The 26920-nt window shown below is 52.9% G+C and overlaps 1 protein-coding gene across 11 annotated transcripts in view; it reads left to right on the top strand.

The window, feature by feature from the left end:
* Positions 1–26920, top strand: part of RPS6KA2 (ribosomal protein S6 kinase A2) — a 291734-nt gene that overhangs the window by 233787 nt on the left and 31027 nt on the right. For all 11 annotated transcript variants that reach the window (XM_073219882.1, XM_073219881.1, XM_037020845.2 and 8 more), the window contains 7 exons: positions 61–140; positions 2545–2651; positions 5633–5670; positions 7966–8108; positions 13034–13104; positions 14731–14819; positions 25575–25639. In XM_073219882.1, the coding sequence (XP_073075983.1) occupies positions 61–140; positions 2545–2651; positions 5633–5670; positions 7966–8108; positions 13034–13104; positions 14731–14819; positions 25575–25639 (593 nt within the window). The remainder of the gene's footprint in view (positions 1–60; positions 141–2544; positions 2652–5632; positions 5671–7965; positions 8109–13033; positions 13105–14730; positions 14820–25574; positions 25640–26920) is intronic.

Genomic DNA, 26920 nt, shown 5'->3' with positions numbered 1-26920 from the left:
CAGTGTCCCCTCAGTCCAAGGGGTCTGTGCTCCGGGGGCCAGCTTTGCCTCCTTCCACAGCCTTTCAGACGGAAGGCAAGCTCTACCTGATCCTGGACTTCCTGCGGGGAGGCGACCTCTTCACCAGGCTCTCCAAAGAGGTAAAGCCAGGTGGGGGTGGTGGGCTGTGCATTTCTATCTGCTCATGAGGGGCATAGAGGGGTGGGGAGCACTGAGGGGAGGTCAGTGCGTGTGTGGGGGGCGGGTAATGTGCATGGCATGTCTAAAAGTGTGTGTGTTGTGTGCATGTGGGGGAGGGTGCATGTGTAGTACTTGGTGTGTGTGCATGTGTGAGGGTGTGTGTGATGTGTGGGGGTTGTATTTTGGAGAAGTCACACAAATCTGTTGTCCTTGAAAGATCTTAAGAAAATGGACTCTTCCAAAGACCCCTGGGAAGTTCTAGAACCTTCTGTTGCACTCTGCCGCCCAGGGTAGAGCAGATGGAAACAGTTTGATTGATGATAACAGCTGGGAAGGACTTTACTTCACAAAGCTGCACTTCGCGTCGTAGACAGATGCTGTGAGCAAGCTGCCTATGCATCATGGAGCTGCTGGAGCAGCAGCTGGTCAGGTCCTTGCACGGGAGGTGCCCCTGTCCCCATGACCCCCCCTGCTTCTCAGTCCCAGGGCCTATCCTTGACGTCACAGTGCCAACATAGGGACTTCCCAGAATGTTACGCGGTGCCACGGAAGCTCTCTGCGTCATGGGGTGGAAGAAGCCAGCATTCTGCCTGAAGCTGTGATGATGCTGGGCTCACATGTGAGGTCTTCCTCTCTACAGAACAAGGAGTAATGGCACAGCCATGTGCTGGCATTTCCAGTCTCTCTGATGGCGCCCTGCCCAGCGCTGTGGTTTTTATTTGGCTACATTAGTGGGTTCAAACTGCTCTCCCTTTTCTCCCTCCCATGTTTTTAGCAAGAGATCCCTCCATCTTGGAGGAACCTGCAAAGTGACTAGATCAAGGTGGAGCAGACTTGGGTCCCCGAGCCCTGGGGCTGGGCTGCTCTGCCCTCTGCTTTCTAATGGTCCTTCAGGTCATTCGAAAGTGATGAGTTTGGGCTCCTGGCAGTGCTGGTGGAAAGCCTGGGGCTGGAAGAATGGGACCCAAGCTCCACCAAAAGCCCTTGGAGCAGGGGTCTGGTCCCTCAACAAGCCTCAGGAAGTCGGGACATTTTGGCTTGGGTTTTGTCCAGCATCTGGTATGATACACTCTGTTGTTGTGCTTCTTAACCAAAAAGGCACCAGTAGTTAGCAAGAAGCCCTGTAATGGCTCACCGGGAACACGTCTCCCACAAGACTTTATTTCACAGTAAGGCCGTGAAGGTGGGCACATGGGTCCTCAGAGCTCACGTCGAGGGGTGTCCATTTCTGTGCAGAGAATGTCTGCGTGGGGACTGCACTCAGACGTGCCCTCAGAACTGAGCAAGTGCAGAAGTACACTTCCCCTCTGAGCACCAAACTGCAGACACAGCCGGTGGGGGTCATATGTACAAAGTCCAAAGAAAGAGAGTTGGACAGACAGCACAGTGTTTCTGTGAGTGAGCCCATGGGATACGGTGACCAATTCAGGAAAAACGCACCCACCCAGGAAAGGCTGAGCATGGAAGACAGAGCAGGAACTTCCAGAGGCCGGAAGGGCCAAACCCAGATGTCACTGTCCAGGATGGTGGGCCGTGTCCTGGTTGGAAACATCCTTTGTGTGCATGGATGTGCCCTTCTGTGTCCGCCTGACATAGGCACCATTCAGGTCCCTCAACTGCTGTCACTCTAATTCCTCACCTGTCAGGTGGCCTTCCGTTTATGCGTTGATTTTTCATGTCTGCCTTCAAGAGATAATTCAGTACTAAATGGACTTCCAGCCTCTGCGACGTTGACTTCTCATGGTGAATGTAAAAAGTGGTTCGTCATGGATAAAACATGGCTAGCCTGATGAGGGTGCCCAGGCCCGGGCCCTGACAGGTCCCCTCTCCAGCCTCCCCTGGCTGAGCGCTCACCTGCTGGCCCCGCACCATTTATGTTGTCTTTGGTAGAACTCATCCCACTTTGGGTAGACAGCAGGTTGCTTATTTGCATAAACCCAAGGGACAGAGATTTAAAATCAGAGAAGAAATGAGATTTGAGACCATTTTCAATAGCTCCTTATAAGGCCTGCATAGTGTGGTTTATTTGTATGAAGATGTTAACATTTATTTGTATGAAAATGTTACAAATTTACATCAGAACCACTCATATTAAAATGTAAGCTCGGAAGTGCTCTCCAGGGCGGCTTGGGGTGGAAGGTCAGGTCAATGAAGTCGTCCTTGTGGAGGTGCTCCTCCTCCTCTGCTGATCCTAAGCCCTCACGGAGAACTCCCTTTTCCCTCCCGAGAGCCGGCGGAGCTTTGCCGGGGAGACTGACCAGGCCTGAGCTTTGTGGGGGGAGGCAGGCTCCCCCTGGCAGCGGTCCTCACAGCACTCCAGCCACAAAACCAGCCGACCAGCCTTGCTCTCTCCTCTCTCGCTAGGTGATGTTCACGGAGGAGGACGTCAAGTTCTACTTGGCCGAGCTGGCCCTGGCGTTAGACCACCTGCACAGCCTGGGCATCATCTACAGAGATCTGAAACCTGAGAAGTAAGAGAGCGTCAGGGATGGTCCCCTGCACCCCTTTCCCGCTGGCCCACCTCAAGCCATTGCCCTCTACTTAATCCCTACCTGTGTGCCCACCAGGAAGTAGGCTGGGGACCTCCTCCTGCTGGCATCTCCCACACAGGGATTCCAAGGGGGTGAGCGAAGTGGCCTACCCACCTGCCCGCCCCAGGCAAGGTGCCTGGAATGCCTTGTGCTGATTGGTATAGGACGCTCCCCGTCCGTGCTCACCCAGTCCTCAAACAGCTCTCTGAGGGAGGCAGACCAGGGCCCGTGTCCCTGCCCAGGTGAGGCTGGGCAGGTCAGAGGCATGCCAGCCCCTGCTTCCTGCCGTGAGGCTGTGTCCCTCTGGTAGGTGGGACCTGGCAACCGTTTCCTCTCCTGGCCAGGTCTTCCCTGCCCTCCAGATTCAGGAAGTCCCCACAGCCACTGCAGCAAGCTTTCTAGGCACAAGTCACAGGAGCTCTTCTGAGAGATTTTCTAGAAGACAGTGGCACCAGATTTGCGAGGCCCAAATTCCAATAAGAGTCAAGTCTTTGGCAACAGTTGTCTGTGATGTTATTTCTGGGAACTTTCCTAATCTATTCTAAATTAAAAGATTACAGTCCCTCCCTCCTGAACAATAGTGTTTCCATTTCCGTGTTTTTCTTGCATTTTCTGTGTAGAGCTGATACATAGTGTCTTGCCGAAGAGTTTCAGCCCCGGGCAAGATCACTATGGATTCAGTGTGACCAAAGAAATGACAGTAGAATGTTCTTGGGGTGAAAGGGTTATACCCAACTTTATTTCCAGGTGGCAGGTCAGTCACCAAAATCCCGTTCACTCAGAGCAAGTCTGCTTGCAGCAAGCCGGTCTCTGCCTCTGGGCCCCTCTGTCCTCAGTGCTGCCACCACTCCAGCCTCTACTCTGCTCTCCTGCAGCCTTGCAGCCCTGCCCCTGTCACGCCCAGAGCACTGGGCAGAGCTCTTTATATAGTCAACAGCCATGTATTGCCCACATGTGTGGAGTGAGCTAGTCAACTACGGCCAGGTGAGAATCCTAGCCACAGGAACTCTCATTTTATCCACAGTAGGGTAGGCGTGATGCCCTTCAGGGTGATGAGCAGGTGCTCTGCAGGTGCAGCTGGCCGGCCTACAGGAGCCCCACACACAGGGTCCCTGATTTTCCCAGAGTTCACTGCTGAGGGAGGCCAGTCAAGAGCACCCACCAAGACGGATCTGCCCCTGCCCTGGACACAAACACGCAGCTTTGGACACAGGCACCCTTTACTGTTTCACCTACACTGAATGGAAGCAAAGACAAACTGTCCTCTGAAGCCATTTTTTTTTTATGCAGCATGGTGGAGATTTATGGGCTGTACCTGGTTTTGTTCAGAAACCAGTAACATGCACATCCGTGATGCAGAGGCCATTTGCTTTGACCAGAGGGGACTTTGTGCCCTGCACGGGTGTGACTTAATGACCCGCACAAAATGCCATGAGCTGCATGTGTAAATAAATGTGTAAATAATGTAAAAGGCCCTGTCGTCTTAAGTATCTCCAAAGAGAGGACAATAGCTTATCAGCTGTAGCTGTGTCTCCTTCATTGAAGGGAGCAGGAGGCGAAGCTCAAGCCCCACTGAGGTAGCACCCTGCTTCCCACTCTTTTTAAAGGTCAGAGGGATCTTTACAATTAAAAATAGTAATACTAAATGGCAGGATTGGTGAGAAAAGATCTTGTCAATTAGAATTAGTAGGAACCTAATCTTGAAAGTTGTTCTTATCTGGGCAAAGATCAAGTATAACTGAGACACAAAGAAAATCCTTTGCCTCTTGCATTAGAAATTGTCTTAATTATATGTCACAGCTTTTTCCTTCCTGTTTCCCTGAACTAGGTATTTTTTTAATCTCATGGTAGGTTTTTTATAATAGTGGTAAGGTAAATATAACATTAAATATAGCATCTTAACCATTTTTAGTGTCCTGTTCAGGGGCATTAAGCACACTCACACTGCCGTGCAGCCATACCCCCACCACCTCCAGAGTTCTCCTCAGCCTGCAGAACGGGGGCTCGGTCCCCATCTGACCCCCACTCTCCCCACCAGTCCCTGTGCCCTCCCTCCTGCCTCTGTCTCTCTCTCAGTCTGGCTGCCCCAGGCCCCTCCCATGAGTGGAATCGTGTAGTGTGCCACCTCCTGTGTCGGGCTCATATCACGGAGCGCAGCGCCTCAGGGTCCACTGCACTGTAGCAGCTGTTAAAGCTTCATTCTTTCCCAGTGCCATGTGGCGCCTCAAGGCCCTGCTATGGCTTCTCTCCAGTCCACTTCCTGGTCTCTACAGGGCTGGGCTGGTGTCTCCCCAGTGCTGGTGGAACAAAATTTAATTACAGCAAAAAAAAGGCATTGCCAGGCTATTGGCTGTGTCCGCCGCTCACAGGCTCTCCCTCCGCCTCCAGTGTGGAGTGTGCTCTGGCCTCCCACGCACCAGCCAGGGAGAGCAAGGCCAACCCCTCTTCCAGGGTGTCAAGGTGTCAAATGTTGGCGTGATGAGGGTTTGGACCCGGTGGGACAAGCACTAACAGTGAAGCCCACCAAGCCCCAGGGCTCCCTGGTGTGAGGCCCAGGGTGTCTCAGGCTTCCCAAGGTTGGATCTTGAGAGCCAGAGCTGGGTCTGGGGCTTGGGCCTAGGGAGGAGGGGGCGGCCTCTTGCACCCGAGGCCTGCATGGCTATAGAAGGGCTCCCTCCAAGAGGCCCCAGGTCTCCACAGGCTTAGGTCTCAAACCTGCGGCCCTGGCTTTTGCCCGGCCAGCCAGGTGCAAGGACATGGGCCTCTTTGCCTCCCCAAATACTATGGGTCTGGGTCTGCTCCTCACCTGGCAGAGGCTGCTGGCAAGGGATGTGGCGGTCTGATCTGGAGGCACCCTGGTGCCCCGAGGTGTGCACGTCCGCCAGCAGGCTGGGTCTCTCAAAGCGTGTGTTCTGTTGCAGCATCCTCCTGGACGAAGAGGGACACATCAAGATCACAGGTCAGTAAGGACAGCATCCTCCCCAGGTGGCAGCGTCTCAGTCCTGATAAATTTGGGGACGCCACCGAAGCCAAAGCCCTCTTAATGCCCAGTGTCAGCGGACACATTTGGCTGAGTTTTTCATAGAATTGGATTAGTTACGTGGGTGTGTGTCCTCACGGTACCTAGAAACTTGCACAAACTTGCCAGCTTCCCTTGCTTCCTTCTCTCCTGCTGACCAAGGAACCTTCTAGCACCTTCCCTGCAGACTCAGCATCACTGGACATTTTGTGTGAGGGTCGAACAGCGCCCAGCACCGATCACAGACACCCACATCTCAGTGTCAGGTCCTGGCTGAGGTCCTTCCCCTCCCGCCTGCATCACGTCCATGGCACCTCCCCCTGCCCACCCCATCTCCTAACTGAAACCTCACACCTCTCCCGTTGCCCCCAAGTTCAATACTACTGAATACCCTCGAGGCACATGATGCTCGTCTGTATTCATCTTCTCTTGCTGCCATCACAGAGTACCAACTTGATGGCTTAAGAGCACAAAATTATCTCATAGGTGGGGCCAGAAGCCCAAAATGGGTCTCAGCCGTGTTGCAGGGTGGTCCCTTCCCTGCAGCTCCAGTGGGGAACGTTCTGTGACCTTCCCTGCTCCCAGGAGCTGGCCACATCCCTTGGTCTGTGGCCCCAGCCTCCACCTTTTGAGCTAGTGAGGCCAGGTCTCCCCGTTTCTCTGACTCTGGTCTCTGCCCTGTGCTCTATCGGCCCACCTAAATGATCCAGGGTAACCTCCCCACTCAAGACCCCTGACTTAGTCACCGGCCGGGGCCCCTTTGCCATGGGAGGTAATTATTCACAGGTTCCAGGGTTGGGGAATATCTGGGGGCCCTGCTGCAGGGGCTCCTGCTGCCCTGGTGGCCCCATCTCCATGCACACCTGCTCCAGTGTGTCCACTGACAGGCCACTCCTGAGCCAAGGCTTTCCTCCCTGCCTTCAGCAGCTTCTGCTGCTCAGGGTGCCTGGTTGACCCCGTTCTCTTTCCAGAGCTTACCTTGACCACCACCTCTTCAATTCAGCCACCTCCTCTCAGCCCCACGGCCCCTGGGGGTCCCACTGCTGCTCAGTTACCCACCCACCCTTCTCCCAAGGGGATACCACTCTTCAAGGGTCCCAGGATCTGGCAGGGTGTGCAGAGTGGCTCATGGTTAAGTTTCCTAAGTGCTTGTTAACGTGGCAGCATTAGCCATTTTAAGTTTCCAGGGAGCTCGGACACGAGATCGTGAGTCTGTACAGGACTGCAGGCCCGCGCTTGTGCCACAGTCAGTGCCACCATGTCACGCAGTCAGTCATGCCTCCTGGGCAGCTGGCGGGAGCTGCCCCAGAGGCATGTCTGGTTTGCTCCACAATCAGCACCTTTGTGCCTCCCAGTCACCCTTATCGAGCTGACAAGTAAAACTAACTCCTACAACTGGTCAGGGCAACTCCAAAGATGCTGATATTTCCCAGGTTTTCTCCGCTGCATGAGGAACTGCACATGTCATAAAAATCACACCTGTGCAGCGGCAGCTGGAGTGCATGTGTGCTGTGTCGGGTTTGTCCACAGGGTCGAGGAGGTTGGGCTTTCTCTGATGTAGTAATCATGGTCTCTGTTATGTATTCATGATCCCAAGTTCATATACATAGTAATTTGTAATTTTCACCAGGCACAAGTCACCAACAGACCCCAGACTCCAATGTGTGAAGCAAGTCCCTTAGGCAGTGAGAGAACCCTCGCATGGGTGTTTGACACTCTCACCTAGCGTGGGGTCCAGTTCACCCTCCTGCAGCTGGGAAGGGAGTGATACCTTACCTGCAAAGGCGTGAAGCCGGGAGGCACTGTTATCTCAGAGCCAAGGTGTCCGCTGTGTCCTCCTCCAAGGCACTGACGCACACTGCTGCAGGGAGGGGGGCCTACTGAGTTGTTCGTGGAGGGGGTGCACATTGCATGGCTGGTGCTCCAGGATACTCACGAGATGTCTGTGTCCCCTGCAACCTGCAGCCTTGGCGCCCACACTCCTTGAGCCACCTGTTAAAAACAGTCCTTCCCCGCCACAAAGTACGCTGTCCTGATGCACAAGGTGCTCCTCAGTTGGTAGATTCCTGGAGGAGGTGACTTGGGGGCCTCCGGGTCCTGGGGGGCTCCTTGGCTCAGACCCAGTGGTCAGAGGGATGCCGGCTGGCAGGATTTGCACTGCGATGCCAACCCTCCTGGGCCGTGGCTCAGCCCAGCGCCTCTCAGATCCTGACGGGCACTCTGCTTTCTGTCTAGATTTCGGGCTGAGCAAGGAGGCCATCGACCACGACAAGAGAGCGTATTCGTTCTGTGGGACCATCGAGTACATGGCGCCCGAGGTGGTGAACCGGCGGGGACACACGCAGAGTGCGGATTGGTGGTCGTTCGGCGTGCTCATGGTAATGCCTGGCCTGGCGCTCAGCCACCCAGTGCACTTGTGGTCCCCAAGTAGGCTCAGACATGGGGAGCAGCCCAGAAACAGCTTGGCATGTGCACAGCCATGACCCTTCTGACTCGGGATGAGAAGGAAGCCCCTGAATGCCCGACCCCAGCGTTCCCTGGCAGCCTTCTCTGCCCGCTCCAAATTCCCACCATCAGGAAACAGAACTGGGATTCCAGTAAGGACACAACAGGCATCTAACCTCCTTTATGCTTTACACTCTTACTTTCAACAGGATTTTAAGGGATGCAGTGATTTCTGTATTACAGATGTTTTCCTTATTTCAAACACAAAATCCTATACTAGTCATAAGATTAACATAAGCCGCAATGTACGTGGAGTTAAACGTTTTTGCATCTACATCCAGAAACTCAAATGTTTAGATTGTGTGGTCACAGAACACATACCCCGCCACTGTCACCTCCAGGGTGCTGTCTGCTTGGCCCCTCCCCTGTCTGTCCCTCCCCAGCAGGGCGCCCAGCTCCAGCCCCTCTGTATTCACCAGCCCTCAGCACAGACCCAACTCCTGAGGCTGTGGAGGTTCGTTCAGCTGGCACAAGGCACGGTGTGTGCGTCGTCCCCGCCGGCTCCGCCCAGTGGCCAGGCTGCCGCTCTCCCACCACACCACAGGCCCTGGAACCACTGGCTGCATCCCACACAGCGGTTCAGAGGTGTCGCCTGGGGAACCTCAGCCTGTCGTTTGCATCTGCTTGGCACTCTGACATGTTGCTCTTGTAATTGCCATCTCCCATTGTGAGTATCCAACGCTGGGAGTGTCTCCACAGGGTATTTCCTAAGCACCATGTGACCTTCACCGAGGTCCCCATCACCACAGAGTCCCTGCCCAGTGAGGTCTGTACCCCGAGGAGCTGACTCAGCAGTGAAGGCAGAGTGACACCTGGGCTCCCCGCTGGCCGAGCTCAGCCTCTCGGGTCCCCACCAGTCCCGGGACCAACCTCAGTGGGTTTCCCCACTGATCGCAGGCCCAGCCTCACATGGGGCCCAGCCCTTCCCCATCCCGGAGCTACGGGAACACCCCCAGAGTTTGGAAAAGCTGACGTGGAGAGGCTGGCTCCTTGCTCTCCTGAAGGAGGCCGCTGGCCAGCATAGTCAGCACACCGGGAATTGTCTGGTCTCCTTCCTCAGTGGACACGGCATTTCTTACTGAATTGCTCACTGGTTTGGTGGAACTGCCCAGTCATTGTAGCTGAAAGGGCTACACAGTCACCATCTTGAAACAGCTGGGGAAGCGGTCACAGCAGTTCCAGAATTTTGTTTTACCAATAAGAAGCAGGAGGGGATGTCCGTGAGGACAGGAAATCTGCACAGCACTCAGTTTGCACAGCACCTTCACACCTGATCAGAACCCAAAACCAGAAGTCATGCAGGAAAGATGCCGCCCTTCTGTTTACAGAATGGAAACTGGTTCTCTGAGTACACTGTGGTAGTTGCTCTCACTTATCCCCACCCACCAGGCCCGTGGGCCCCTGGGGTGGCCACTCACAGGCAGAGGTGGGGACTACTGCTTTCAGCACTTCCTTGGCAGCCCTGGGAAGGACTCCGATCCTCGTTTGCAGTGAAGAGATGGGCATGGTGTGACGTTCAGTGTCGTAGCTTAGCCTAGCCAAGAGGTCGGCTTAGGGCATGCTGTGTGTGTGAGGTGCCCTCCCCTGGCTTTGTGGGGGTGGAAACAGGGGGGCGCTCTTCACGCTTGAAGGTTGCTGCCCATCTTCCTACAGTTTCTTCATGGAGGAACATACATCCATATCACCTGATGACCAGAAGCGCCCTCCCCAAGCCAGACACCATGGTGGTGGACGTCCTTGTCCTTGAACAGAACTGAATGTGTGAAGTTAGACACTTTCCAGTGGGAAAGAACTTGAACAAATAGTGATGGACTCCTTGGCGATAGTAAATGACCAGTACCTCTCAGAGCATCTGGAACTCAGTTTTAGGAGGACGTTTGGGTTGCGTTTTGTGGGTGTTTTGTAAACATCTCCTGAGCCCTCCTGATTCGTATGTAAGACCACCTCAGGTTCTTCTGTTTCTTAACCACTGGCTCTGGACATGCCCGGCTGCCACACGGGTGCCCGTGCGAATTGTCTTGGGGCCGCTGCAGTGGGCGTGCTGGGTCTAAGCCTGAAGGACCGAATGAGCCACTGCGTGGTAGGCGTGTCCTTGTCTTGCCAGGTCAAGATAGTGACTTGCTCTTTCTTTCTTTTTAATGTTGATCAGCCAAGTGGCCTTGGGTTCTGCCAAGTGAGCTCCCTGTTCACGAGTGTTCCCCTCCCAGAGCACCTCTCACCCCCGCTTCCGCACCACTGGGGTGCCCTGAGTGCAGTCATTCCTGTGCCCAGTGCTGGCACTCCCTTCAGATGGTTTCAGGCCCAGCTCTGCTGAGGTTTGGGGCTGGGCAGGTCGCTGTCGTGAGACTGCGCTGTGCATGGAGGGATGTAGAGCAGTATCTCTGGCCTCCACCCAGTGGACACCACCGGCCCCACACCCCCAGTTCTGACCATCCAGACCCTCTCCAGACATTGAAAAGTGTCCCCTGGGGGCAAAGTTGTCCCAAGTTAAGAACCGCTGCTTAGCTGCATCAAACTGAAGCTAAAGCCACACCTCCTCAGGTTCCTTCTACATCTCCACAGCCTGCCTGGGTGCAGGTTTGTGGATGGGTCCCTTGGGGTGCACCCCAGCCCAGGGGCTCGAGTGCGGGCCCCCATGGCGAACCGTGGCCTTACCGGTGTGCCCTGCTAGCTGGTTCAGCCTCGCCGTTGTCTTGTAAATGATGTCTCTGGGAGGCCCAGCAGCAGTGCCCTGATTTCAGGAGATGCTTGCTGAGCAACATCACTAATGGTAGCACGGGAGTCATCTCCTTCCTCCACCCCTGACAGGAAGGGGACTCTGAAGGGGACTGGAGCCAAGCTGCACTGTGGCTCATGTAGGCTGAGAAAACTGCTCCAGCAGCACCTTTTCCTTCATCGAGAAGCGTCCTTGAGCCCCTGTGCATGCCCCCACGTTGGGTGTCAGCACATGGCTGGGGACCCCACTGTGTGGCTAGCTACAGGGAAGAAGGTGGGGGTGGAGGGCGAGATACACAAAGAATGTGGATCCTGAGAGCAGAGTCAAAGCTGAAAGGAGTCCCTGAGCAAATGAATGGAAGATCCATAACGAATAGGTGTCAGACACACATCGGGATGAGCACCATTTTTGTCCAGCGATTCAGCAGCAAGAGTCAAGTAATAGCTTTCCCAATTCACGTGGCCAGAAAGCCTTCTCCTTGAAGTAGAATTTCATTAATAGACTTGAAGAAGAGGGGGGGAAAGAAGGGTAGAACCAAAACGGAAAGAGGATTTTCTTTGCTGATATGATTCTATTTTAATACATATTTTGTTTGAGCAACTTAGAAAATTTCATCCTGTTTTATCAGGTGAGTAGCTCATCTGGAGGCGGAGCATTCTATCTTTTTATTGTGTTTATCTATTTTTAGATTTTCTTCTGGACTCATTCTTGATTACTGATCACCTGCCATCTGTGTGCCATTCACTAAATGAGTGGATGGCAAATCTTAATGTGACAGAGCAGACTTCAAATACTGGAACAGTTAGGAATCTTCAAATATCTTTTGAAATTTTACTTTGAAAAAGCAGACTAATAGTGTTCAGAAGGTCTTAAAATACATTCATTTCTTTACTCTTGTAATTTCACCCCTGGTGGCCAATCATAAAGATAAGTCCAAATCTTAGGACAACTTTTATGTATGTTTTATTATTACTTACAATAGAAAAAGGAAAGCATTCTAATTGTCCAACAAAAGGTAAAGTTGGACATTTTGGCATATCCACATATAAAGTAATGTTAGGAAGGTTTTATATTAAGCATTGAAAGTTGTATTCTGTGTAAAGTTGGTATACAGAACCTTATTTATGCTTTTTTAAAAGTTGAAGGAAGTACTACAAGGAAATAACAATCGTGGCTATTTTTGGATAATGGGATTATGGGTATGTGTTTTTGTCTTTCTACTTGGATGTATTTCCCAAGATTTTCATAATGCAAAGAAAAATACTTGATACATTTTAAAGGGGCAGAGACATGCAGTAAAGAATCAAGACTAGGACAAATGCAGTAAGACCCTGTCAACACCTGCCCTGGGCTGTTTTCTTATAATTTACAGACAAGAAGACACAGAGCGGGATCCATGCCAGCACATTTCAGTTAGATTGATACCACGTTTTTAAGAAAAGGACTAGTTGCTGCCCCCCACTTCCTTCCAGCAGAAGTGGTCAGATGGGCGTGCATGTTGTTCTGATAATGCCTTGCGATTCCAGGCATCTGCGTTGAACCCATGTAATCAGGGCTTTTTGTTTGAAAAAGAAATCCGCTCTCGGGAAAGGCTGGCCCTCAGTCCTGTCTGCATCGCTAACTCCTTCCTGGCAGACATCCCCTTGCTAGTTTCAGCATGTGGCAGCCTGCACTCCGGAGGTTATTGGTGCCGGATTGCTTTTACTGCGTTATTAATGGACTGAAGTCAGTCGCTGTTCTGCCCTGGCCCCCCGCCCCCAAGGCACCTGTCAGAGAAGGACGGGGTCCTTCTCCAGAGAGGACATATGGCCCAACTGCCACCGCTGCGCAGCCCCCACCAAACCTCGGTTTCTTCTCTCCCAGCACTCAGCACCTTCCCACCAGCATAGCTGAATTGTCCACTGTACTGTCTCCCCAGTGACCTGCGGGCTCCAGAGGCAGTTCTGTTTGCTGGTGGATGCCAGCGTGTCTGCTGGCGCCTATGCCAAATTGAACAGATTTTGAGTGGAAACATGGACTTGGGGTGCATTTTGCTGCTGCACTGGCTGGTCTGAACTCTCTCTCTCCTGTGTTGCTCTGCAGTTCGAGATGCTCACGGGGTCACTGCCGTTCCAGGGCAAGGACAGGAAGGAGACCATGGCCCTCATTCTTAAGTGAGTAGGAGACGCCCACTCAGGGGTCCACCCGGTGAGCACCCTTAGATACCCAGAGCTTCAGTCTCCGGAGCTGGGATTGTTGAGTAGGCATCAGCAGTAATGGTAGTAATCCTTTCTGGCGTGTTAACTGGGAGGATGAACTAACTGAATGGGGTCCCTCGGGTTCTGACAAACCCTTCTACCATAGACAGTTTTCCATCAGTGAAAACAGCCTAAGTTGTCCAGTGGCAGGATTTTTAGATGTGGTGATCGGTGACCTTCAGAAGCAGAGCACAGATACCGAAGGGCAGGAGGGTTTGGGGCTCCAGGGAGAACACCGGAGCTGGCTTCCTTTCCTTATCTGCCTCTCGGCCCGCTTCATGCAAGTATTGTTGGCAGGAATTGTTTTGCCCCTGTAACTGAAACAACCATAATTTTCTGCTTAATTCTTATAAAGAATCATTTACCACACAAGTGGATCTTGCTCTTAAAGTCTTAGAAAGAAATCTAAACCCAGCGTGAGTCTTGCTATAACATCTGAAACATGAGCAGGCTCCCTATGAGCAAGATACTGGAAGGGAGCAGCCTGGGAGGGAAGAAGCTGACCGGAGGGCGGACGGCTGCAGGGACGTGGCCGGGAGCCGGGCAGGCAGCCCCAAGTGATTGCTCCGCTGAGCCAGGGTGTGGGCTTCCTGCAGCTGGAGATGAAATCATGACGCTGCTGTCCTCACAGCCAGCTTTCTCCAACCTGCAAGTGGACACATAACTTTTATAAAATTTTCAGGTGCCTGAAAAGCTCAAGTCCTTGTAGATTACCTCATTACATAAACGGAGGGGGAAAAGTCAGTGGTGGGACCCCACCGAGAGGATTCAGTGTCATCCTGTATCAAGTGACCTTAGATCGGGTAACATCTGTAGCAACAGTCTGTTATTTTTGTATTGATTACCTCTGTCCCTTTGAATATGAAGAGGGAGTGAGATCTTTACTTTTTCTAAAGCTAGAATAATTCCCACCAGTAAATCCCAGGTGTGTGCTGGTGACCTATCTCTTGGGAGTGGCAGCATTTCTGAAGGGGCAGCACCAGACTGTGGTCCCATGGCTCCCAAAGTGTGAGCTGAGGGGGCCTGGGGCCTGAGCCCCACCTGGGGCTCACAAGGGCCTTTCCCAGGTTTTCTTTATAGTATTGCAACAGATTGGACAGAGTCAGGAAGGAGGACCCAGCTGTCTCCCATCTAACCAAGAGGAGACTCCCACATCACAGATGATGCCACTCTTGCCAAGGCTCTGTGGTCATTGTCTTGGAAAACAATTTCCATTAAAAATGTTACTGATGTTATTGAGATTGCCCTTGCTTATTTTTAGTGGCTGTATTATTTTTTAAATGAATTTTGCATAGCTATTGTAAAAATTTTAGTTTTAATTTCTAATATAGTCCTCATCACAGATACAACCACATAAACAAAAGCTTTCTGACGTCCTCAATGACTTTTAAAGCATCAAAGAGCCCTTAGACCGGAAAGTCTGCCTGCTGCCATCTGGGTCACACTGTGTGTGTCAGTGCTGGCCAAGCGGACGGCAAAGTGCTGAGGGAACCGGTCGCTTTGAGCTCGTCCTTCTCATCCTAAAATGCGACTGTCTTTCAGAGCCAAGCTGGGCATGCCTCAGTTCCTCAGCCTGGAAGCGCAGAGCTTGCTGAGAGCCCTCTTCAAACGGAACCCATGCAACCGGCTAGGTAAGAGCCCGCAAGCCCTGGGTGCCCGGGGACCACAGGACCTCCCACCCGCTGTAGCTCAGTGGGTGTCCCGCTGCACGATTCACCCCAATCGCCAATGGCACAGGGTCCTGAGGTGGGTGGGAACCTCTCGCATGCAGCCCAAGCCCCAGGGATGTCCAAAGCACAGGGTCACTGCCCAAGGACCTGATTTCTGAAAGTCACAGTTCTTTTAGAAATGGGGGTACTTGCACCTGTTTTACTCCCCTTACTTTTGGAACAGCATGAGCTAAGGACAGAGTAATTGAAAAGCTGCTTCTGGTTTAATCTCTCTTAATCTCAACACACATTCTAATCAGGATTTATATGAATGTTAACTACTAACTCATTTTCAAAAAAATTCTTTACAGAAAGATTTCTCATAGCTGGGAATTTCAGTGGAAGTTCTAGAAATGTGTTTGGATATTTTAAAATTCCACAAATAATGCATCTACTGAAATCTGTGCACCACCTGGCACACATTCCTCACATGAGCCGGCAGAAACCTTCCTTGTACATGTGCTAAGCATGGTGAAGGGTGGTGAGTAACGAAGCAAAACTTCTCAGAGGCAGGAGGAGGTGGCCCGAACTGGCACCAGCCCACATGAGAAACTGGAGAAGCAATTAAAATGAGGCACCATTGTTGTCCAGAATGGTGGCAAATACTGTAGACGTTGGTATGGCCAGGTTGCCCGGGTGTGGACCCTCCTGTCCACTGTCGTTAAGAGAGCTAATCGGTGCAACATTTTGGCACTTCGGCAAAACCTACCAAAATTTTTAATTGTATACAATCTTTTACTGAGAAATTTTACTTCTAGAAGTCTAACAAAAATGCCCATGCCAGCTTAAAGTTGTATGTATAAGAAACACTTATGGACAATCTTTCTGTTTATCAAAGACCTGGAGGAAAAGTAAACGTCAATCATTAAAGGAAACTGCTGAGTACATTATGGCCCATTTGTACGAGGCCTACGGGCGGCCAGTGATGTACGCTGGCCTGCAGCCAGATGTCTGCACCATGGCCACGATTCGTCACGGCTGGGTAACTCCTCGTGGGAGGCCAGCTGGAGCATCGTAGGGTGTAGCAGCCTGGTCTCCTCCCTCAGATGCCAGTAGCCTTTCCCTCCTGCTGTGGTTGCAGCCCAGACTGTCTCCAGACTTGCCCCCAGAGCCCTACAGACACAGGCCAGAGAGATGCCAGGCTCTGTGTGAGATGCAGAGGTGCCAGGCCACAGAGTCTGACTGCACTCCACAGTGCAACCCATACCTGTTTCCATCAGAGCAGGTCCCTGCAAGGGGCGTGGATGGACCCACACGGCCATCCCTGACTGCCCCCAGCACAGGACCCGTGGGTGCACCTGTTAGAGGCTGTGGTCCAGGGAGCAGGATTAGATCTAGCCAGCGTGGTGACCCTGCACATCTCATGGGGCTGCCACAAATAAAGGCCCAGAGGCTGGGCTGGACCAGGACTGGTCATACCGGCCAGAGGTGGCCCCCCTGAAGGACACTCTCATGTGGTCAGAGAGGAAGGCTGAGGCTCTCCCAAGAGAGCAGCTCTGGTCCTGGGCTGCCAACACGTCCAGGTGCCATTGGGGCTGCAAGTTGCCCAGAGGCCTGGGCACAGGGCACACCTGGTGTCCATAGCAGGGCTGGCTCAGGCTGTGGGATTGAATTGGTCATAGGAAGGAACCTTGAGGGATGAGCAGAATTTCTGCCCCGTGTTACTGGGGCCTCAGCACATCCCAGATGGGACCTGAGCATGCTGAGGTCCTCTGGGCTGTGATCCAGGAAGGGCCACTGCCCTTGGTTCTGAGCACGCACCTCCTGAAAGTGGCTGTACTGTGGTCCCCTCAGGACTTCTGGCCTGCTCCTTGGGTGCGCATGCCTCCATAAACAAACAGGGTTCTGAAGAGCCGAGGAGAGCTTCCCCATGTTCAACCCAGAGCTGCTGCAGGCAAGACCCCCACAGCACCGCTGAGCAAGGTGGAGGGTCGCCTCAGCCCCAGGTGTGCATACAGTGGTTAAGGGCATGGGCCCCCATGTCTGACCCTTTGTCCTGAAATTGCTGCCTTACCTCTGTTTTACCAAATGTGGGGGCGTGGGCCTCCCCAGTGCTCAGACCCTCACGGTCATCACTGTGGTTTCCGGGGAGGCTGTGAAGCAGCATTTCTCAGTTGTGACTGCAAATTTGAGACAGAACACACAAATGTGTCCCTCAGCTAGTCTGTGCACTGCCATCCCTCTAATGTGTCTCTAGTGTCACACAAAGGTCATAATTGTTGCAGTTTCTGGTCTGAGTTCCTGGATTGTGAATTAACCTGTCATTAGTCTCAGTGTAGGTGTGACGCTGAAATCCCCTCCCACTCCATGGCCAACTTGCCATCCAGCGGGCAGATCTTAACCCACGGCAGGGTGCTCCTGTCCCAGAGCCTGGTCTGCAGAGCCATGACCACCCAGAATGCACACAGACACCTTTGCATGCTGTCTCCAGAAATTTCTAAATCCGTAAAGCCCACCTTGTCTAGAGCTGGGTTCACCGATCATCTAAATATTTGGTCCTCACAACTGCTGTGTTTCCCTGCCGCACCTTTGATTGTGACCCCATCCTGAGAGCTCTACCCCAGCCACCTAGGTATGGCTTCTCCACCCAGCCCAGAAGCCTGGCCAGGGGGGCCACGGGGGGCAGCGGGCAGCCTCTCATGGTCCTGTGCCTGGTTGGGTCTTCAACAAACCAGGCAAACAAGGCATTTCTCTTCCTGAACCTCCTGTTCCTCCCAGGGTGGTGGTGATGGTGAGCTAACAGTGGTGCACACAGTTCTTGCACAATAAAGTCACCTCATATAAACCCTCACTACAGTGCTTCAGAGGTAAAGGGAGAAACGTACTAGATTTGCTTATGAAAAGATGTGTATCCATAAGAATTGTTTTTAGCGCAAAGCACAGAGCACTTAAATTTTAAATTAACCCAGCTAATTTAAATTTTCGAACTGAACTCATTTTTCTCACATTAACAAGCCATGTGGTGGCAGAGGGTTGTAACCATTGGCTTGGCCGGCAGCTGAACTATAGTAACCAAAAGCCCAGATCTGCCTGTCTTTGTAGTTTACCATCCTTATTGCACTGCCCCTTCATCCTCATTGTGATCATAAAATGGCTGCTGTGCCTCCAGCCATCACATTCATGTTGAAGGGAGGAAATAGGTGAGGCCAGCTGCATCTGTCCTTCAATCAGGTGATTTCTCAAAGCCCTGGGACTTCCTTGTACTTCTCGCTGGCTAGAAACCATCACGTGACACTTCTAGCTAAAAGGAAGGCTGGAGAACAAGTATTTGTCCTCGGGGTAGAAGGAAAAGGGAACCGGGAAAGGTTTTATTAGCCCGCCACCAGGGTCCGCTGCAGGGGGTATTCGGTGGAGGAGGAGCTCCATGAAGGCAGAAGTTGTCTGTGGTTCATCCTGTCTCAGCTCCTGGACCATGCAGAGAGCCCAGGAACATTTGTTGAACTGAGGTGAAATGAAAAAATAGTGTGTATCTTCCATAGGCTCTAAAATGCTTGGATTCTGGTTTGGAGACTAACTGTCAGTGTCCTTGCATCATCACTATCCATTTCCTTGTGAAGAAAAGCAGAAAAGACAGCAGTGGTGTTTGGGAGACCCTCCCTGTGCCCCGGGCCCAGCACACGCTGCACAGACGTCCTGTCTGTACACGCACAGTCACTGCGATTTTGTGCATGCACCCAGCATTCCTCTTACAAAGTGTCTTCCACTAGTGACTTCCAGCATCTTGCACTGGTTTGACATTTTGTACCTTTCAAAGTGCATCTGGGGTCTCCCGTGGCCTTCCTGACAGTGCAGGAAACTGCATTCACCGTGTTGGGTCTGAGCAGGGCTCTGTGCAGAAATTTCCCTGAAGAGTTGGTCTAATTTGCACCCACCCTTGTAGATGAAGGTAGAAATGTCTTGCCCAGGGAATGCCTCCTCTCCCTGTGCTCAGTCTGTGGGCACAGGGCAGCTCCTGACAGGCGTCTCCAGCCCCGCTGCACAGGTCCCACGAGCACCCTTCCCCACCCCAGGATGGCCCAGTTCACCTGCCCCCATGCCCTGTATGGCCCCCCACGGCCCTCCTGCCTGTCCCTGTGGTCTGTGCCACCGTGTCCACCCCAGGGCAGGTGTTTCAGACATGCCTGTCTGTCAGGTGGTTGGGAGGCTTTGGGCTGACCCGGCCCCCTTTGGGAGACAGCTTGTTACCAACAGGCCCCGCATTTGACCCTTCTGTTTAGAGTCCTCTGGAGTGGCTGTGTGCCCACCTCGGGCTCAGAAGTGTACAGCAGGGTGTGGCTCTCTCCATCCCTCCCCACTCTTCTCTCTCCACACTGAAATCCCCTCCCTGCAAGGAGGCTTCACTTTGAACCTGGGGAACTCAGTGAGGTTCACTTGTCTAACTTACTTTCTCCTCTCATGACGAATACCTTCTTTCCCCTGTGATAGGGTCGGCCTGGGAGAGACGCCGTTCTTGCTGTTTGCTCACTGGCACTTACTAGAATCAGGCCCACGGTAATGCGTGGCTGCTGTAAGATGAACCCGGTAGCAGTTCTACAGGCTTTGGCTTCCCAAAACAAAAAAATACGTAAACCATTTACAAAACGCTTTCCTTCCTCCAGATCCAGGGAGAGCCTAAGTGCTGCAAACCCCACATGATCCCCTTCCCAACAGGCTCCTGCTCACTGGGACAGACCTCCCTGCCAAGTGCCGTGACGCTGGGGAGGGCAGCTGGGTCCCCGGCAGTCACAGGGGATACCATGCCCTTAAGTTCACCCATTTACTAGCTGGAGCAGGTCTGGTGCTGGGACCCCAGGAGCTGGCACAGATTTGCCTGCTAGAAGCTGGTGACCACCCCAGTAGCGTAGAGAACGGTGCTGTCAGTGCCTGGCGTGCACTTGCAGAGACAAAGGGACACGGAGAGAGCCCACACCGTGATCGCTCATGGAAGTGCCAGCAGAGCTTCCCTCTGGAGCCGGCACCCTGAGACCTGTCCACTCACACTCAGAGTGGCTTCGGCTTGTTTCTAGAACAAAGGCAGACATGAGTATCTACATTAAAAGCCATGAATCAGAGCTGAGCGGTCATGGTTTATTTATTTCTAATCTGCAACAACAAAGGCCACATTTAGCTTTTCAAAGTCTTAATTAGAAATTGAAAATATTTGACAGGAGAAGCCCTTGTAGCTGTGCTTGTACTTATGGTAAGGAAGCACTTGGCCCGTTTCACCTGAGAAATGAACTATCTTCACTGACAGCTCGATTCTCCTTTAATTTGGGCTGAGGATGTAATTTTCCTTTTTCCCCTAAGGAGAGCTCCTGAAAGCCCCACTGTAATTGGATTTAATGAATTGTGTAAGAATCTCAGCTTGTTTTCATTGAATTTTATATGGAATTTTAATTCTTTAGAAAACTTGGACAGAAAGTGTCAAGATTTAGAAAAACACAAGAAGAAAGATAATTATATAACACCACAGTCTTAAAGAATAAAATACTACTGTATTTACCACACAGGTAGCAGTTTCCACGGTGACTAAAGATTTTGCTGTGTGACGCAGGGGCTGCTCAGAGAGGCATCTTCTTGCTGTCCCTGAGTGTCTCTGCACTTTTTCATGAGAATGTACCTGTACAATTCTTTGTGATATTTTATCCCCTTTTTTTAATTGTGTAAGATAGATACAAAATATACCATCTTGACAACTTCCTAGGGGTTGGGTTCAGGAGTATAAAGCACTCGCATTGCTGTGCAGCCGCCCCAGCTGTCCACCCCCAGAGCCTCTGTCATCCTGCCCCACTGAACCCCGCGCCCCCCCACGGCCCTGGCGCCCGCCCTTCTACTTTCTGTCTCTCTGTCTCAACCCCTCTTAGTGCCTCATATAAGTGGAATCCTACAGGATCTGTATTTTTGTGCCTAGCTTATTTTACTGAGCCTGCTATCCACAAGGTCTGTCCGAATTCCCTTCCTTTTCAAGGCTCAGTAGTCGTTGAGCGGCTCTTCCACACTTTGTTCATCTGTCCATTCATCTGTGGATACTTGGATTGCCTCCACCATCTGACTGTTCGGAGTATGGGCACACAAGTGTCTGTTCAAGACCTTGAATTCCTTTGGGTAAATTCCCAGAAGTGGAATTGCTGGATGGAAAGGTAATTCTGTTTTTAAATTTTAAGAAACCACTCACTGTTTTCCACCGTGACTGCTCCGCCTTCCTATCTGTAAGAGTTCTGGCCATTTTTACCCCTCAAGTGCACCCAGAAGCAAATGTTTGGTGCTGTCCGGACCACCCTGGGTGGGTGAGGACGTCCCAGGAGAGGAGCCACTGACTGACAGTCGGGCTGTGCACTCGCTCCGCCTTTCCGTGAGGCCGGTTGAAAATAACAAAGTGTGTAAAGCATGTGCCTATCAAGTAATCTGCTGCAGAGACTGTTTTCTCCAGATGTGCCCACACAGGTGCTCAGAAGTAGATGGGATCCCTACCTGCAGGAAGGGAGGGAGGCTGGAACCTTGCTGTTGATGCTTTAACCGGTATTGTTAAACCTTCTACCAAGATCATTGCGAAAACGAAGAATCCGTGAGAAAAGGGATCATTGGCCTGCCTCTGGAAAGCCCAGAAAGGAAGGCATCAGGCAAGTCTGGGTCCTGCATAGGAGGAGAAGGTGCCCTTAGGGTCTGCAGAGCATCAGAGGACACTTTACACAATTTTCCACCAGTAATGCTGCCAAAGATTGAAAATTTTGTTTCAATAGCAAGTTTTTGTTATGAAAATCAGGCCGCCTTTGCGTTCTTGAATGAAATCCAGACGCTGTACGTATGAATGGGTGAGCAAATGTGGAAGTTCCTTCCCACAGTAGCAGACATTGCACCTGCCTCCCGTGTCCCTTTAACCTTGGCTGGTGCCCAGGTAAACCTCTGCCAGGCCTTGGCTGCCCACGCTCACTGCCTGACCTCCCTGGGGTATAACTGGACTCCGGAGAAATAAGGACATGGTGCCCTTATTCCTTGAAGCAGGACAAAGAAGTCAGGCTCCTTTCCTACAGTGATTCGAGCATTTGGGGAGCCAGTTTTCCCCTTCAAACACTGCATTTGCTGGAGTGGCTCTGTCACAAACTGGTGAATGTGGGGGACGGGGGCTGCCTTTTGTCCCCCTTTGTTAACATGTGGAGCAGAAAGCTAGAAATGATGGTGCCAGAAAGACAGACCCCTGTCACAGCAGAAGCATTAATGAGACAGTCCCACCTGTTACAGAGTGGCACCCTCAGCTGCAGTGTCTGTGTAAACACATGCAGTGATGTTCCAGTTTGGGGACAGACCACAGTGATAGAGTGAAAGCAATTAAATACTAGTACAGAAATTAAGTGTGAATTCTTGAATCTGCTGCTCCATCGAACTTTTTAATTCGTTTTTACCTGGCATAGGGGGCTTAATGGGAACTCACCAAGCCTGGTAGAAAGGAAGTACTGCTCTTCTGTCCTAACCATCCCTGTCTGTGACAACCTGCTCTTGCAGTTCTTTGTGATCTAGGTGAACCACAGCCACCTCTGGGGACAGCAAGAGGCTCCCCTGCATTTGACCACCGTCCCAGAGACTAGCACAAATTTCCCGACTCTTCTAGCACAAAACTTTGCTCAATTGTCACATGTGTTCAGTTACAAGAGGTCGACAAGTACAAAACAGCCTATACAACACATTTCAAGAGAGGATAAATAAATCTAGAATCCAAAATAGTGCCCAGTTTGCCCCGGGAAGGCAGACACACGAGGCTTCAAAGAACTGTGTGCAGCAGCCTCCCTGCTGTGCGCGCTTCCCTTGGAAACACGGGTAATTTCTGAGTGATGGCCAGAGCATTAGCTGATGCTCTGCCTACTGTTTACTGAAGCCGCAGAGCGCAGCACAGCGCCAGATCTCACTGCAATGGGAGAAAGAAGGTGCAGATACAAATTGGTGATTACGATCCAGGGAGCCCAGGTGTGTACCAGCCAAGAATATGTAGTTACAAATAACCTGCATTTCCTGTGGGCCGCATTTCAATTCCTGAAGACCTTATTTGCAAATGACGAATGAGACTACAATATAATGAGTACAAAATGCAAAGTAGAGTCTTCACGGAAATACACGGACGAGTTTCCCTGCATACGGTGTGTGCTGCCGTGAGGCTCTGAAGCGTGTGCCCAGATCTTCCACCACCGTCAGCAGGCAGCCACCAGGAAAAGAACCAAGAGGTACAAATCCAAGGTAGTTTTTACTTAATTGTCATGACCAGAGGATCATGCAGTAATTCTGATCTTCGTCAAAGGAGGCAAGCACACAGGTGGGCACAAGGCAGGACTGCATTGGAAGTCAAACCGTTTGCTCGTTCTCAACGTTTTATCACAACAGCAGTCTGGCCGCCCATCCCGGACAGCCAAGTGCTGGGGGTTCAGGTCGGGTTACAGGACGTGGGGGATAGACATGGAAATCCAAAGGTCCTCGGGGGTGAGGCCCTTGAAGAAGAAAAGCTGATGCTGCATGTAGACCAGGGCTTCTGACACCAGATGCCTGGGTTTTCCATGCCAACAGATTTTCCAGTTCTCAGTAGATACCCACTGGGTGTCCTACGATGCAATTCCGCTCTGGCCTGACTACCCAGAGCCATGCAAAGCCATGGGGTGGGTCTGTGTGCCACAAGGCGCCAATCAAATCCCAGGTTGTCCTGTGTGCTTCTGACCAACCAAGACCCCCTCTTTGGCTTTGATAATTTGTTAGACCAGCTCACAGAACTCAGGAAAGCACTTTGCTGTTACCAATTTATTATAAAGGATACTTGAAAGGATACAGGTGAGCAGCCAGATGGGGGTGCATGGGGCAGGGTCCCGAAGGGTCCTTGAGCGCTGGTGTTTCTCTGTCCCCTTGGGCTGTGGAAAGGGCTGCCCTCCCAGTGCATGGACGCTGTCATGTTCACTAGCCCAGAAACCCTCAGAACCCTATTGCTTAGGGGTTTTATGGAGGTTCCTTATATCAGCGTGATTGATTAAGTCATTGGCCCCTGGTGATTGATTCAACCTCTAGCCCCAGTCCGCTCCCCTCCAGGATACCAGGGGTGGGGCCTGAAGTCCCTGATCAGTGGTGGGTTCCCCTAGTGACCGGCCCCCATCCTCAGGGACTTCCCAACAGTCACCTCAGTGTAAATTAAGCTGTGGTTCTGAAGGTGGCTTGTTAGGAGTGAGGAAAGCCCCTGTCACCTCGAGCCAGTTCTGCAGCAGAGAGCAAGATGCTTCCGACCTTTTCTCCAGCACTTGGGAAGTCACAGGTGCCAGGAGCCAAGCCCAGGACCGAACTGTGTGTTTCCTTTACATCTACTGTCCCCGATCCTCGGAAGAAAGACCGGATTAGATCTGAGGTCAGGGTGGGAGCTGGCCAGGGGCCCTTGAGCAGGTTTGACAGAGCACCCCCAAAGCCCGGTCCTCGTGAGCTCTGGTTTGACCTTGAGCATGTCACCCGCCTGCGTCAGCCTATTTCCTCCCTTAAAAGTAGGAATGATGACAGGTACCCTGCACCCTGTTGGAACCCCCACCCAACCTAGACCAGGCAGTGTAGCTGGGGAAGCAGCACCGTGGTGACCAACTGCTCAGCCTGTTACTGTCCTCCACCTCCTCCTGTTCCCAAGGGTCTTTGCAGCTCCCAGCACCCCAGCCGCCAGCCTCTGGGGACAGCAGAGCAGGCTTGGGATCCAGCTCTGTGGGGACGGGTCAGCAGCCTCCAGTCGAGATCAGGAAGCCCTGGCCTCTCAGAAGGTGGCCGTGTGGGACGCAGGTCCTGTCTCCCCAGACTTGGGCCAGGCTCTGGCTGGAGTCACCCCTGTACCTCCACTATGTCCGTGATGCTGGTCCCATGCCCTGCCTGCTTGGTCCCCACTCTGACTCACAGGAAGGAGTTGGCACCTCTTGGACCTTCCCAGTCTGGAGAAAACGCAGAGTTCTGAGGGCCTTAGGGTTTGTGTTTTTAATGGACTTATTTTTAGAGCAGCTCTAAGTTTACAGAAAGCTTGGGCAGCGCTCAGCGAGCTCCCTGCACACCCTCATGCCCCACAGGTCCCCTGGTGAGACCGATGGCATAAGTGCTTTTGTTACAATGATGGCAGGGTTCCTTGCCATCACCAAGACCATCCGAGGTGCTGTGGGCTCACTGGACAGTTCCAGGCTTTGGCCAACGTGTGCTGACATCACAGTAGCAGGCAAAGGTTTCGCCAAAGCCCCCGGTGCTCCTGATTGCCCTCCCCCCCATGGGGCTTAGGACTTGATGTAAGCAGTGACTGAGGAGACGGGCTTGGTGGAAATGACAAAGCGGCAGTCTTGGGGGGCCCTGGCACCCCCTGCCTTGGGCTCAGCCAGTGCCGGTGCCCAGGTTTCTGTCTTGCCGGAAGCTGCTTCCTCAGGACCCCGCTTCCCGCCCTTCCCTGCAAACCCCAGAGCAGCCGTGCAGGTGCTGGGCACCCCCTGTGCCCGCCCACCATTCTGGGAGGCCCAGCCAGGGGCTGGCGTTAACGGGCATCCCAAATGCAGGGGGTGCGAGGACCTCCAGCCCCCAGGTATCCAGGCGCCCCGCCCTGCCCTGGCTTCCAGCACAGCAGCAGGGCCAAAGGGTGCGTTCCCCGGGAGAGCCGCTGCGTCTCAGGGCCGCGCCGAGGCACATTTGTTCTGAGGCTTTCCCTCTGCCCTGTCGCGGCAGGTGCTGGCATCGATGGAGTGGAGGAGATCAAGCGGCACCCTTTCTTTGGGACCATAGACTGGAACGTAAGTTGCACGTCATAGTCCCACTGCACAATGACAGGGATGTGACTGGGCGCCGGGTGGGCCCATGAGGTGCTTGGGATAAGCGAGAGGCAGATGTAGGCCTTCACATGGAGGGGGGCGCTTGGAGTCCTGACCGCCTGGCCCTCCCGCGGCTCCTGGTCTGAGGTCCCTTGAGCCCTTTGCCGTTCACAGACTGGCTCAGGTGGCCCTGCAGCGGCTCCCACCCATCAAGGGCAGAACAGGGATCACCTTTGGCTCAGCAAGAGGCCGTGGACCCCCTTAGGTGGCTGGGTGCTGGGTGTCCCAGGCTCTGTATCATACCCCGTCTTCTGGGGTGCAGGCCCCCACAGTCCTGGGGGCTAAGGAAACAGTGTCACCCAGAGTGTCAGAGGCAGAGCTCTTGGTGGTGCTTGGTGACAACCCAGAGAGGCCTTGGTCTGAGGGCTGGGTGAGGGCTGCGGTGTGCCCGTGGGGATGGGGGCCATGGGGACGGGTGGCCAGTGGAGAAGGGCCAAGGGCTGCAGGGAGCTCTGCAGTGCACCACTGGGGACCAAGGGGCGTAGAGATGGGGGCCAGTGGAGAAGGGGCTGGGGCAACGGCTGTGGGGAGCGCTGAGGTGCGCCGGTGGGGACGGGGGCCATGGGGATGGGGGCGGGGCACTGTGGTGCTCCAGTGAGGATGGGTCCAGTGGTGCCTCGAAGCCACTGGGGGCGGGGGCTGGGCAGCCAGGCTGGGCTGGCCCTACAGGATCCTGTTGAAGGCAGGCCAGGGTGCTCAGACGCCTGGGGCAGGAAGGGTGGGCTGCTGGCTAGACTGACTTAGCATTCTTTCTGAAGTTGAGGTCCAGATGTCACGCCTGGTAGGAAAGGGTGCAGGGGCCCTAGGAGGGTGGGCAGTGCCATACCCCGTGGCCAACCACTTAGGAGGGAGTGCCCGTGCCCAGCTCCCCAAGCCAGCCACCTCAACACCCTGGGGGCTAGACACTGTCTATGTCCAGTCCCCCATTTCTGCCCAGTCCACTTCCTGGGCTGTGCTTTGGATTGGAAGGAAGCATCCTTGTGGCAGTTCTTGCCCACCCCCTGCAGGGTAACCACCGTTACATTTTCCCTTCCTGCACTAACAGGCTAATCTCAGGGCATTTTTACAGAATGCAAAGAAAGAGCAAAAGTTCTCTGTGGTGCTGTGGGTGTTACGTGTGTTCGTCTCCCCCTCTGTCCTCACATCCCCACGTGTCTGGTGCCTCGATGGATTTCCGTGAGGGCGGCCCCACCTGCTGCCCTG

The sequence above is a fragment of the Manis javanica genome, chromosome 13 (genome assembly GCF_040802235.1).
Source record: "Manis javanica isolate MJ-LG chromosome 13, MJ_LKY, whole genome shotgun sequence".
In the NCBI taxonomy this organism is placed as follows: domain Eukaryota; kingdom Metazoa; phylum Chordata; class Mammalia; order Pholidota; family Manidae; genus Manis; species Manis javanica.
Note: the sequence above shows the minus strand (reverse complement) of the source record. Positions and strands in the feature narration are given on the sequence as shown.